General features: G+C 44.6%; 2 protein-coding genes across 6 annotated transcripts in view; both read right to left on the reverse strand.

The window, feature by feature from the left end:
- The window catches only part of KDM4B (lysine demethylase 4B), a 109,090-nt gene extending 102,840 nt beyond the window's left edge, over positions 1-6,250 (reverse strand). Inside the window, exon 1 of one of the 4 annotated variants that reach the window (XM_064469607.1) lies at positions 6,040-6,212. Coding sequence is in view for 1 of the 4 variants with exons in the window: in XM_064469610.1 (XP_064325680.1) it covers positions 6,040-6,233 (194 nt within the window). In the remaining 3 variants the exon portion in view is untranslated. Of the gene's footprint in view, positions 1-6,039 lie in introns of all 4 variants that reach the window. The other 3 variants (XM_064469608.1, XM_064469609.1, XM_064469610.1) reach the window with 3 other exon arrangements.
- Positions 6,251-8,633: 2,383 nt separating this feature from the next.
- Positions 8,634-12,209, reverse strand: part of UHRF1 (ubiquitin like with PHD and ring finger domains 1) — a 33,134-nt gene continuing 29,558 nt past the window's right edge. For both annotated transcript variants that reach the window (XM_064469611.1, XM_064469612.1), the window contains exons 13-17: positions 11,994-12,131; positions 11,498-11,606; positions 11,221-11,378; positions 10,784-10,882; positions 8,634-10,109 (exon numbers count right to left, since the gene is read on the reverse strand). In XM_064469611.1, the coding sequence (XP_064325681.1) occupies positions 9,963-10,109; positions 10,784-10,882; positions 11,221-11,378; positions 11,498-11,606; positions 11,994-12,131 (651 nt within the window). In that variant the 3' untranslated portion in view covers positions 8,634-9,962. The remainder of the gene's footprint in view (positions 10,110-10,783; positions 10,883-11,220; positions 11,379-11,497; positions 11,607-11,993; positions 12,132-12,209) is intronic.

The raw sequence follows: 12,209 nt of genomic DNA on the forward strand, positions 1-12,209 counted from the left end.
GCAATTCTATATCACTAGTTTTAGAGAAGAGTTATGTGTTGCAAGCATAGCTGCCACCACGTGCCTTTCTTCCCCTTTATTTCCCAGAATCAGATTACAGCATTTAGACAGTGTAAATTTTTAAGTTCTCAGTTTGTTGTGGTGTTGCTCAGCCCAGATTTAAATGACTAAGATTAGAGCAAGAATTTAAAACTAACACCTTTTCTGAAACATTTATATATTCAATTCATTATGTTTTTAACCTCCAAATTGCTTTGAACTTTGTATTTCTTTCATGAGACCTAAGTAAATAGAAGATTTGAGAAAGAAGAGCCAAGGGACAACATTCCCATACAGCAAGTACCCACCAGCCAAATGGATGAAGATCTACAGTGCTCGGGATTTGACAAATTAGAGTATCTTCTACTAAATTTTACACTCCACAAGGCTTCTCTGGCATTCCAGATTCTCCTGTACTTGAAATCAAGCAGCATATTTAGCTCATTAAAGTAAAATAAAGTTTTCCCCTCAAGCATCCTGTTAGCTCTGTAAGCGTACAGCTACTCATACATTTCTTCAAACAGCAGAAAAATTTAGTCACAAACAGCATTTAAAAGCAGAAAAAGCATTTAGATTTAAGAGCAAGAAATACGTAAGAAATTAAAACAGTTCATTACTGCCTGAAGCAAGGTAGTCAACAGCCTTCTGTAATGTTCATTTCTGACTAAATTCAGGATCAGTACCCAGCTGTCTCCCCCTCAGATTTAAGGTTTTACTGAATACGCAAGACACACTCATACTAAAAACACAAAATCCGCATACCACTATGGAGAGAGAATATGTAACAAGGTATCTTATGAACTTTAGTTTACTGCACAACACAATAGTTATCTGCACTGTCTTTACTGTCTTCACTATATTTACTGCAAGGCCATAGGAGTATTAAAAAGAGAAAAAGAAGGCATTTCATTTGGACTTACTCTTCTCAGCGGCTCTGCTGTGACTTTGGACCTTTGATGCCAAGCACACAAAACTACTTTGGGTTCACTTTGCCAGAATATGAACAAGAGCATTTAGGAGCTCACCATTTCAAACCGCAAGACCATAGTGAAAGAAGAAACCTCCTGCCCAGACCTGGAGCAGTTGAGGAAAAATAAAGTACCTCTTTTTTGTGTATTCCTGTTCAGTCTGAATAAGAATTCAAAGGCTCAACTCCCAGCACCTGAGTCCAAGGCAGCAGTGCTGCAAACCTTAAAACATTGTCAAGTAACGCAGAGTCTATTATTCCTACCAGAAAGCATATGCAGTTCAGAAAACTTGATTACTGCATCACTGCGTACAAAAAGGTAATTCCTATATCAGATTAATACCTTAATGAGGACTAATTCCCAAGAGCCTTCCTTCAGCAGACCTGCCAGAACTACAAGCCTGCAGCAACGTTCTCCGTAACTTGCTCAACTACTTCTCCAGGTTGCTCCGGATTTTTGTACAACAGAAGTTCAACAAATGTGATTGTTGTAAGTGCTTTTGACTATTTTGTCAATGTAAAAAAATCAAAACCTTGGTTGCATTTTCTGCACAAGGTGCTTTAGGTCCTGTCTAGAGTGGGTGTGACACACTGACCCAGATTCCAGGCTTAAGAGCAGCTGCATTGCCAGAAAATTATCTACTCAGGAAGAGACTGAGCAAGAGGCAAAGCCAGCAGGCGGAAGAACAGGACCAAGAAGTGTAACATAGCTCATACCGCTCCCGAAGTGCACTTTAGCGGGAATACCTATCCCCAGCTGCACCCGTAAATAACTTAAAAGCCTCATCGTCACAGAGAGAAGCAGGGGGAGCCCCACAGTCTTCTGTTAGGCATTTCGTACCTCATTTCTTATCCATTTTTCATACTTCTTAACCAAAACTAGGCAACTGAAAGGAGTGACAATTTGAAACATCAGCTAAAGCAAAACCTGGGAGAAAACCAAGCTAGCTTCACATCAGCTTCAAGGTAACATTGGACAGTTCTAACCTCTCCCAGCTCAATTTTATCCAACTCTTCTCTCCGGCAGCTAGAGCTCCAAACCTCAACACATACAGCAGCCGCACTGCTTGGTCTGCCAACACAGAACTGAGAACAAATACGGCAAACTTCAAAAAAACTTATCTGCAACAAAAAAAAAAGCGCCCACACAAACCGCAGAGGCTCACCAAAATTCTCCCCACTACTCTGAATGCATATGGGGGATTGTAAAGGAATATCAGAACACCTCAGGAAATCATCTTAACATACCACCAACTTCCAACACTGTCTTCTTAAGCCATATTCAAATACAAATCAAATAGGTTCAAGAAATAAAAGAACAATCCTATGTTTTCCAAGAAATTGGGAATTGTGGCTTGTTCTTGAGACTTCTGAAACAGCAAAGAAAACAGAAAAAAAAATTAATTTGCAGGTCATTTTTGCCATGACTGAGGCACACACAGACTAAGGAAGGATCTTACGCTACACAAAAATACCACAACAGAATACAGATGCGTTCTCCTGTCGTAGCAGCCACACAGTAAGAATAGAATTGAAGAACTGCTTAATTTATAAAAGAGAATAATTTGCTCCATGAAAATATAAATAAGTGCCTTAATTGAGCCATGGTAGCAAGTGACTATATCCTAAGTTGTGACAAGACAGAACCTATTTGGTCCAAAACAATGATTAAAAAAAACCCCTTCCTAAGAAATGATCAGTTTTACTGAAAAATACTGAGAATGGAAAAACACCCTTCTTATCCCACAATGATTTTATACTGAGAACGATAATGCAAGCTTAATATCACTAAAGCTATGTACAATGACAAGATTTCTACCAATATTTTGCAGTACTCAAGGATTTCAGTTTGTCAGCGCATCAAATGGACAAACCATGTCTTGATTCTGAATCAGATGACAGATAATTACTTCGAACAGTGCCTTGCACAGCCACAGAGAATCCTGATGGCATCCAAATATTCTAAGCAAATCCCTCACTTGCAGTGACATATTTAGCTGTCATCCATCTTTGATATTAACAGATGCTATATTGCAAGTAACCCTGCGTATAGCACAAGCAGACAACGAGCAGACAGACAGTAACAGGCATTGCAAAACCTTTTCAACGGCACAGTAAAACATTAAAAAGTGAGTCAGGGTGGAAAACTTCACCAGTCCAGTTGTTCTGTATTGGCCAGAATTAATTAAAAGGAAATAAAGTTTCTAATTCTTCTGACTGCAAAGAGATTCTCATACCATGTTAACTGATGCATGGTTGTCTCAGCCTGCGGCAAGACAGAGCTATTATTTCTACTTACATGCAAACTTCCCTATGCATCCAAATTAGATGTAAACTCTGAAGGCTAATTACAGCTACCTGAATGCCAACACATTGTTTATTGTATTATAGCTGGACAACCTAGCAGAAAATAAGAATACCTAACTCTTGATAAATGTACCAAAAAGCCCCCATATAGCTAACACACTTATCCAGCACATCTGGACAAACTGGTTTTCCCAACTCATATAAAATTTCTTGAGACCTCTTACATGGAAATAGTTCAAAGTTTTCAGTAGTTGTCTATATTCTTGATAATGTAAAATGCCTTGTGCCTGACGATCTGTAAAATGACTCTACCCTATCTGTTAATTGACAGGAGTTGATGGTATCACTAGAAACAGTTCTCACTTCATTTTGCCCAACAGTTCAGTTTAACAGGAGGGTAAGTTGTTCTGAGGACCATATTTGCCTCAGACCAATAACCACCATTACCTAGAAGAAAGAGGCGGGATTCTACCTGAAAGCGCATTTCCCTATCAACTTCTCATCAAAAGCTGATGAAACCTCTTACGTATGTAAGGTCTTACTTTAAAAAGCCCACGTTCACCCTGAAGTCAAACTCTGAATGTCAGACCTGCATACTTTGTTCTTTCGCCCACATGTTCTAACTTACTGAGAAAGCTACCTTCTAATGTATAAGACCACATGTGTTCTGGTCCCACTGGATCATGAATTATCTCTTTCCAAGGAGCAAAAAAAAAGGAGAAAGACTAATACATTACTGAGCGTTGGACAGCATTTTTCTGTCAAAAGACGTTTCAGCGAGTCTTACGTGTGAACGGTAGCTCTGTAACAAGGAATCAAGTCTATCCACCTACAGATGCTTTGCATAGGAGTAACTCCTACCACTAACGAGAAAGAAACAGCTGTCAGTTCCTTTTGGCACTGGAGGAGTCAGTCTACCTGCCTCAACTTCTTTCACTTATTACAGGGGAACCTAAGAATTACAAACTTACTGTCAAAAAGCAATTACCCCTACATACTCCAACAGTTATTTTATTTAATTGCTGAAATGTAACCGAAAGTTTTACATTCTAGTCTTAAGGTTTCTAGTCATTATGCCAACTTTAACAAAACAGGGAAGGAAACAGAACGGAAAAAAGGAAAAGTTCATAATAAAGAAGCAACGACTTGCGTGTAAAAAGGGAAAAACCACCTGCTCTTAGGCTTCTGATGAACAGATTTCTATGAAATTGCCTCCTTTTGGTTACGAGAAACTTAACTTTGGATGGGTCAAGCTTGCTAGAACATGATAATGTATTTATGGTGCCCCAGCACAAAGACAACCGAGTCCCATAACAAAACGCCAATGTTCCAGGCCTCAACAGCAACACAAAACCATCCCGCGCCCCCGAACAGCGCCCACTCCCTACGGCAGCTTTTATTGAAAAGTACAAAAGTTAAAGAACGGGTATTAAAACTAAATCTAATTTGTGACTTCAACCCTTTAAAACAGAGGGGTTCAAAACAGTCTTTCTGCAATACACCCAGCTCCTAAGCAGCTACATATATACACCGTTTTCAAGAACAAGAATCAAAGCCAGCTTTAAAGGAAAGCCAAGTACCACCTCCAGGCGAAGAGCTTCCTGAATAGTTTCCCCTTCCACCACATACTACATCCCAAAAAAGCCTAACAGAACTTCTATTTATTTCTTAAATAAAAGGGCAAACTAGCAGCTAAAACCCAGGGCAAGTCACCCTAGCATGACCGGACAAACAATTTCTGCAGCCCGCAACTGTTTCAGAGCCGGACATCTCACTTCTGCAGGCTGCAACCTCCATGCTCAAGGCTGCCTGGCAAGGGGCAGGAGGACGGGCTAGCTACGGGGGCAGCCAGGCTTATTACTATAAGAAAAATAACATTTAAAAAATACTAGTTTTGGCCCTACACTCTGACAGTCTCGGGGGGGGGGGGGAGGGAAAGCGGAAAAAATAAAATGCCGGTGTCCTGTTCTCGCCACCAGGTTCCCTCGCAGCCGGGCCGAGGCCGCCCGAGACCAGGCACAGAATCACTGACCCAACAGCAGCTTTGGGTCGCCAACGTCTCACCCACCCAGCGGAACCCCCGGCCGCACATCGCCCACCAATAAATCCCTTATCGCGATCGAACGCAACCGACGCCGAGACGGCGCCCGCTGCCGGTACCCCGGGGGGGGTGTAAGGGACCACCCACGGGGCCTCCCACCCACACAAACCCCCCCAAAACACCCTGCGTTGGAACACGGCGCTGGGAGGCGGCGCCTCCCGCGGACACCGGGCCGGGGCCCGAAGCACCGGGGGAGGGAGCGCGGCGGGGGGACGCGGCGGGGTGCGGATACGGGGGCGGCGGGGGGCTCCCACAAAGACAAAGCGGGCGGCGGGGCCGGGAGGAGCGGGGCCGGGTCCCCTGACTCCACAGGCCGGTCCCCCAGGGGCCGGGGCCCGGCGGCGGCCGAGGGCCGGGCCGCGAGGAGGAGGGCCGGCCAGCCGGCTGGCAGAGGGAGGCGCGGCGTCCGGAAGCGAGAAGCAAAACCGGGGTCCATCGGTGAGAAGAGGCGGTGGGGAAGGGGCTCGGCCCGGCGAGACGGAGCCCGGCGCCCCGGGGGGGTGGGCAGCGCCGGGTTGCGGGGGGCGCCGCGGTCCCGGGGTGGAGCCGCAGGCGGCGGCCAGGCCCCACGGGGGGGGGGAGGGAGGAAGGCAGGCAGGCAGGCTGGCGGCGGCCACCCCCGTACCTGGGCCCGCGGGCGGTCCCCCTCGGTAGCGGCGGCGGCCCCGGGCTGCCCGTGAGGAGAGCGTCGATCGGCCCGGCAGAGCGGAAGGGGGGCGGCGAGTAGAGCGCAGCACCCCGCAGCCAGCACCTGCCGCCCGCCTCCTCGCCCTGCTCGTTGGCTGCGGCCGACACCACCTTCGCAGCGATTGGGCGCATCGCTGGTGAGAGGCGGCGGTTGCTGCCCATGGCGGAGCCGGTCACCGAACAACAAGAGGAGCGCATCCGTTGATTGGCGAATCGCGCTGGGTAACGGCCTGCCCACCAACAGGCAGGGCAGCCGGTCGCTCTCACGTCGCTCAGCCGCTTTCTGCGAATAGAACGCGGCCGTTGGGAGACGGTGACTCGCCCTCAGCTTGCTATTGGGTGAGAGATGGGAAAGGCGGGCTTCGATAGGAGGCGCGGGGTGCCCGTCAGCGCCCCACAGCTCTGCGCTCCGGCGGGGGCGCGGGGCGGTGAGTACGTGAGGAGCCGCACAGCAGCGCGCGGGGGGGGGGCTGCGGCCCTGCGCCAATGGGGCGGGGAGGGACCGCCCCCCTCGCCCCCCCAGCGAGCTGAGGGCGCCTCGTGGCGGGTGGGCGCGGGGCACTGCCATTATCCTGCCCCGGCCCGCCTCCTCCCCGCCAGGGCCGGCCCTCGGGGCCATGGCGGCGCGCCCCGACGGGGGGGCGTACCCTGGCCGCCGCAGTCACTCTGCCCGAGGAGATCCCGGAGCGGGGGTAGCCCGGCGGCGTTAAAGATGGCACTCATACATTGCACAGCGAGACAGGCGAACGGGCACCGCGGCCCTGCCAGCCCGCGTTCGGTAAACTGGGGGTTCTCCCAGCAAGGGGAGAGCTCGGGCCCCAGCCCCGCACCTCCCCTTCTGCCTGACAGGGAAGAGCAGGCCCAGAGGGACCTGAGGAACTGTGGGGGGATGAGGGGTTCAGCTGTTACACCCTCACACTATTTGGGCAGTAGCTGTAGGCTCCCCATCTCTCATGACACCTGTAGGCTGGCGCTTTAAAAAGTTAACCACGAGCTACTGACAGTGCACTGGATGCGCTTGTCCACACCAGTTCATCCTTTTGAAGGACTGACCTAGGCTTCATTCCACTTTGCCCCACAGAGGACAGAGCAGCACCGTGCCCTGACAGCAGCCTGAGCGTGGAGCCATGGCGGTGGCATTCCGCTGCCCGAGGAGCGGAGCCGGAGCCGTGGTTCCCCTTCTGCAGAGGTGCCGCAGGTCCTGGTGAGAACCTACACCCTGAGCCCCTGCTGGCTCCTCACATCCCATCACCACAGGTAACACCAAACGGGACGAAGAACAATGGGGGGCTTTTTTAATTTATGCTTAATTAAACTGTGCAGACCATAGATTCCATACATGTGCTGGGAAGCGAGATGGAAATTCCCAAAATAGAAGAAAGATCCTTTTCTTGTTTTACAACATTGTTATTCTCACTTCCCAGCTCCTAATCCACAAAACACTTATTTCACCAAATCACTTATCGGACGCTCACTCCAGAATTTCACAACACAAATGTATACAAGTAGGTACAGGAAATGAAGGATCACCCTACTAACGATCTCTACTATTAAAACACACGATCCCTTCGTATCCAAAGCTGCACACCAGCTTATTTACAGCACAGTCATTTTCCTGGTAGAGCTTTACCTTGAGATCTGCAAGCCCCAAATCAAAGTGTCTAATTTGCCAGGAAATTCTAATTCATGCTAAAACCCATCAAAACTCAAAACAGGACACTGAAACCTATGTAGGAATATAAATTTTTGTTATTACTTGGAATATGGAAAACAAAACAATTACTAAGGAAGTCATTGCAATAGGTTCTTTCAATTTAAATACACACAACCTTCCTCAGTTTCACCCACTCAACCCAAATTCTTCTCATCACAATATAGAAAGCGGAAGGACATTTTCAATTAAATTTAAATACCTGTAAGTGTTTATTTCAAGGTTAGTGTTAATGTTAAACTTTTTTTGAAGAGGGCAGATTGTGTAACTGCTGCTTAATTTCACAGCTTCCCCCCCCCCAACACCTTAAATGCCTGTATGTTTTCCTCATTTACTTCATCTGCATTTGTTTACTGAAATCTTGGTGTTTTAATGTATTTCCCTGGTTTGATGAGTTGATGGAGATGCTCACACTACTTGCTATGAACACCTCCCATGTGATGCATGACATGGCTGTTCTAACAATTTTGGTCTTATTCATGAAGTATGCAGGTAATTCTAACTGCCAGTTGATATTTAGATTTTAGTACTATGGAAATTTCATGTAAGTTATGCCTTGAAAAGAGAGATTTGGGAAATCTTTCATTTTTTAGCTGAACATAACATATGCCTTTCACTAGTTCCTAGAATAAAGTATTTTGAAGACAAGATATCAGATTAGTATTTCCCCAATTTCTTTGTAGTGAGAAATAATGATGAAAATAATAGGCCTTAGAAAATAAAAGGCTTAACATAACGGACAATAATACAAAATCCTGCACAAGCAATTAGGTCTGGAAACCTGCTCCAGATAACAAGAATTACAGGAGAATAGTCAACACTCATCTGAAAAGATATTTATTTTGAGAACTTCAACTTGCACATTGTACAAAAAAAAAAAAAAAATCGACAAATTCAGCAAAAAACCTATAAAACGTTTGTGGTTTTTTTTTCCTAACATATTAACATTATAATTTTAAGAAGGGTAAGAGTTAAGACAACCAAAAATATGCACATTTGTTCCAGTCTGTCTGCAGTAAAGTATGATTAAAAACATCCCTGTCTTGTTGAGGTATTAAACTGCAAACTTTGGTAATGTTAGAAAAAGACAATCCATTCACAAAAGCAAGCCTTCGCGGTGTCATGTACAACAAACAAAATATTTCATGGAAAAGTCAGAATTGTTTTTTCTCCATTTCCAGGTAGAAATGCAGCAAAACAAAGAAAAAAGTCATATTACCATAATACACCTAGCATTAGGAGGAAACCTGAAAGTTTGCAAATCCATGCTAATCATATACAGCTACAGTGTTACATTTTACCCAAAGAATAAAATCCGGTTGGCAAGTTTAAAAAATTCAGTGCTTATGAAAAAATATATATCTGGTGGTTCAGAGCCCAGTCTTTCAGAAAAGGACAAAAGGCACTTAAGAATGGCTTTAGTATATTCCACAATGGCGTTTCTGGATAGAAGACAGCACCTGGCTGAACAAATAGTTCCCTAATAAGAAAGGAGTCCAACTGAGGTAGTACTTCATATTGCTCCAACCACTTGGCTATACGCAAGCAGCTTCATTTTTTGATGTACAAAATTAGCAGGAAATTGCTTCTGATAGGTTTGTCGAATGTATCAGAAAAACCCAATTCTTTAAAGACATAACAAATACCCACTTGTGGTAAAAAGATCGTATGCCAGGAACCATCTTGTACAAACTGAGCATCAAAATGCTGCCAAGGTGATGCACAAGTCTCGCTTTATGGCCAAATCCCCAAACATTGAAGATTGTTCTAGCAACCAAGCCATTTTTTTTAATTAAAAAAATTAAAAAAAAAAAAAGAGGGGGCACAGGGGCACTCTAAGAACTTTCAGAATCATTAGCAGCCTTACCGGAAGCACTTTATAAGTCCATTAAAAAATAATAATTCTGTGCTGATGAGTGGCAGTTTTGAGGGGGGGACACCACAAAGTTCAACATTTAGAACAAAAACAAAACCCACAAACATTAAAAAAGGATATTCCTTGAAGTTTATAGTTTTTTAAAAACAAGGAAGACTTTTAAACTTTTGTAGGGGTCTGGGAGAACACAGACTACTATTTTTTTTTTAAATTAAGCCCATTGAAAACCCATTAATAAGTTTGAATAAAAGAAAATTAGAAGTGCTTTACAGAATCACCGTCCATTGCCATATCCAGGAAAGAGCTGAGTTAGAACGGTCTGCAGTGTTTCATTCACTTGCATGGTATAATTTTTGCCAAGATCGTAGCGGCAGGCTGGACAACTGTACACATCAGCTTTGAAGGATCTATCCAAACAATCCTGGCGAAGGACAAAAAAAGCCAATGAGTTAAGGAAAAGTACAGTTTAGCTTATTCTACAAAGCTCCCACTGGAGAGAATGAGATTCCTTTTATACCCTAGTTCACCCAGGTATTGACAGAGCTGAGAAAGGCCAAGAGCAACGCAAGGCTGGCAGCTGGAGAGAAAGCATCCTTCGTGATGTGCAATAGCACATGCGCTTCAACGGAGCAGGCCCGCCACGGACACAGTATATAACTATATGGTAGAGATTTCATTCAGTTACATTTCTGAAGATCAAAAGTTCCCCTGCAGCTGTTAAAGCTTCTGCAAAAATACTTCATGCCTGTCTTGAAAAAACAAAACCAAACCCCATACACCCTGTAACAGTCGAACCCATCAGCATCACCTCGCAGTATTACCGAGCCTGCAGAGAATCTCTCGTCATCTTTTAAAAGAATCGGATAGTAGCTGAACAACAGTGGAACTTTCTTTAAAGCGCAGACTTTTCTGTGCCAAAGAACTTTCATCAAATCATAAAGTTTTCACATATAAACCCAGCCAAAACCAGGACAGAGACTAACCACAGGCAAAAAACCCAAACCCCAGACACCCGCCAACCTCTCACTACTAAACAAGTCAGCTCAGGGCTCATTGGCTCAGCAGAACTTGACAGCAGTTTAATCGATTGCTCACCTTGCACACGTTGTGTTGGCATACAGTTGTGACTGGCCGAAACACAACCTCCTGACAGCAGATACACAAGAAGGCCTCTTCAACTTTATTTAGAAATTTCTGTAAAGAGAACGTTTGAACCAATTTATTGCTACTACCCTTGGAAAGATACAGCCAAAAAAACCCCAAACACCCCACATTAAATGCAAGACATCATTTTAGTCACAGAAAGTTTTTCTACAAAGCTCAACAAGATAAAAGATAGTTATATTAAATAAGTTCTGATAACTGTCTTCTTACTGACCCCAAATACAGCGCTTTAAGGTTATGCTGTGGGTGTCTACGCTTAAAAAGAACACTATAGGTCTGAGGTTGTTTAAGACAGCCAAGAGGTTTATGCCTAGGGATAGTATAAAGGCTTGTTGTCACTTCATTATTGGGGGGGAGGCATGATATACCGGTCCGTCTTTGAGAGCTTCTAGTACTTCATTCCACAGTTTTTCATTGGCTTCATCACTTTTTATAAGAGATCTTTGCTGAGATGTCAGCTTGTATGGCTCAACTTTAGGTTTTTTTGGAGTCCCTGTTGGAGAGATAATGAGTTTTTCCTCCCCACCTGAAAGAAAAACAACAACTTCTTAAACAAACAAATCAAAAGCAACCAGAAAAGAATAACTAGGTAAAACACACAAAAACCTACAAGGCTTTCTATATCCACTTGCCTACTCCACAAACCTGCTGATTTCCTTTTCCTCTTTCCTTTCCCCGGGGTATCAAACTCATCTCCATTATTTTCTTTTTCCTTATCTTTGTTTGCAACAGCTTCCAAATACCCTTCAGGATACTATAGGAAAACACAAAACAAAAAGCATCCAATGCAAACACACCAGTTCATAGACTTACAGACCATTACAGGTCGGAAGAATGACCTCTGGAGACCCAGTCCAGGGGTTCTGTTTTAAGCAACGGAGCCTTGCTCTTGCAAAGCGCTTATTCAGACTATAGAAATTCTATACAAGAACGCGAGTTTTGTCCATTTAGCCTCCTGATGTAAAAAGAAAACAAACAACCTACAAGACTGAAAGCACTTGCGCCCCCCTCAGTCTAAGGGGGGGGGCTGTCTTGATTCTTACTCAAGGATCATCCTCAATAAGAGCATATAATAGAACAATTCCTGCTGTCCACCAAGTCCATTGCCCAGGGTAACCCTGATGATGTTCCAGAAAAGTACCTGCATTGTTAGGCCAAGCTTCTTCATCCTGTCCTTTCCTTCTTTGGTCCAAGGAGCAGGTTCTTCATCATCCCTCCTAAGTAAGTAACGCCACACTAAAAATCCAGATTTCCCTGTCTCAGGCCAGTATTTCACAACCTAAAGAAGATAGATGCAAAAGTCCATCATACACTACCAAAACCCATGGCCAAAGCCAATTTATCCTTCCCTAATTCA

The sequence above is a fragment of the Phalacrocorax carbo genome, chromosome 19, assembly GCF_963921805.1.
Source record: "Phalacrocorax carbo chromosome 19, bPhaCar2.1, whole genome shotgun sequence".
NCBI classification, from domain to species: Eukaryota; Metazoa; Chordata; class Aves; order Suliformes; family Phalacrocoracidae; genus Phalacrocorax; species Phalacrocorax carbo.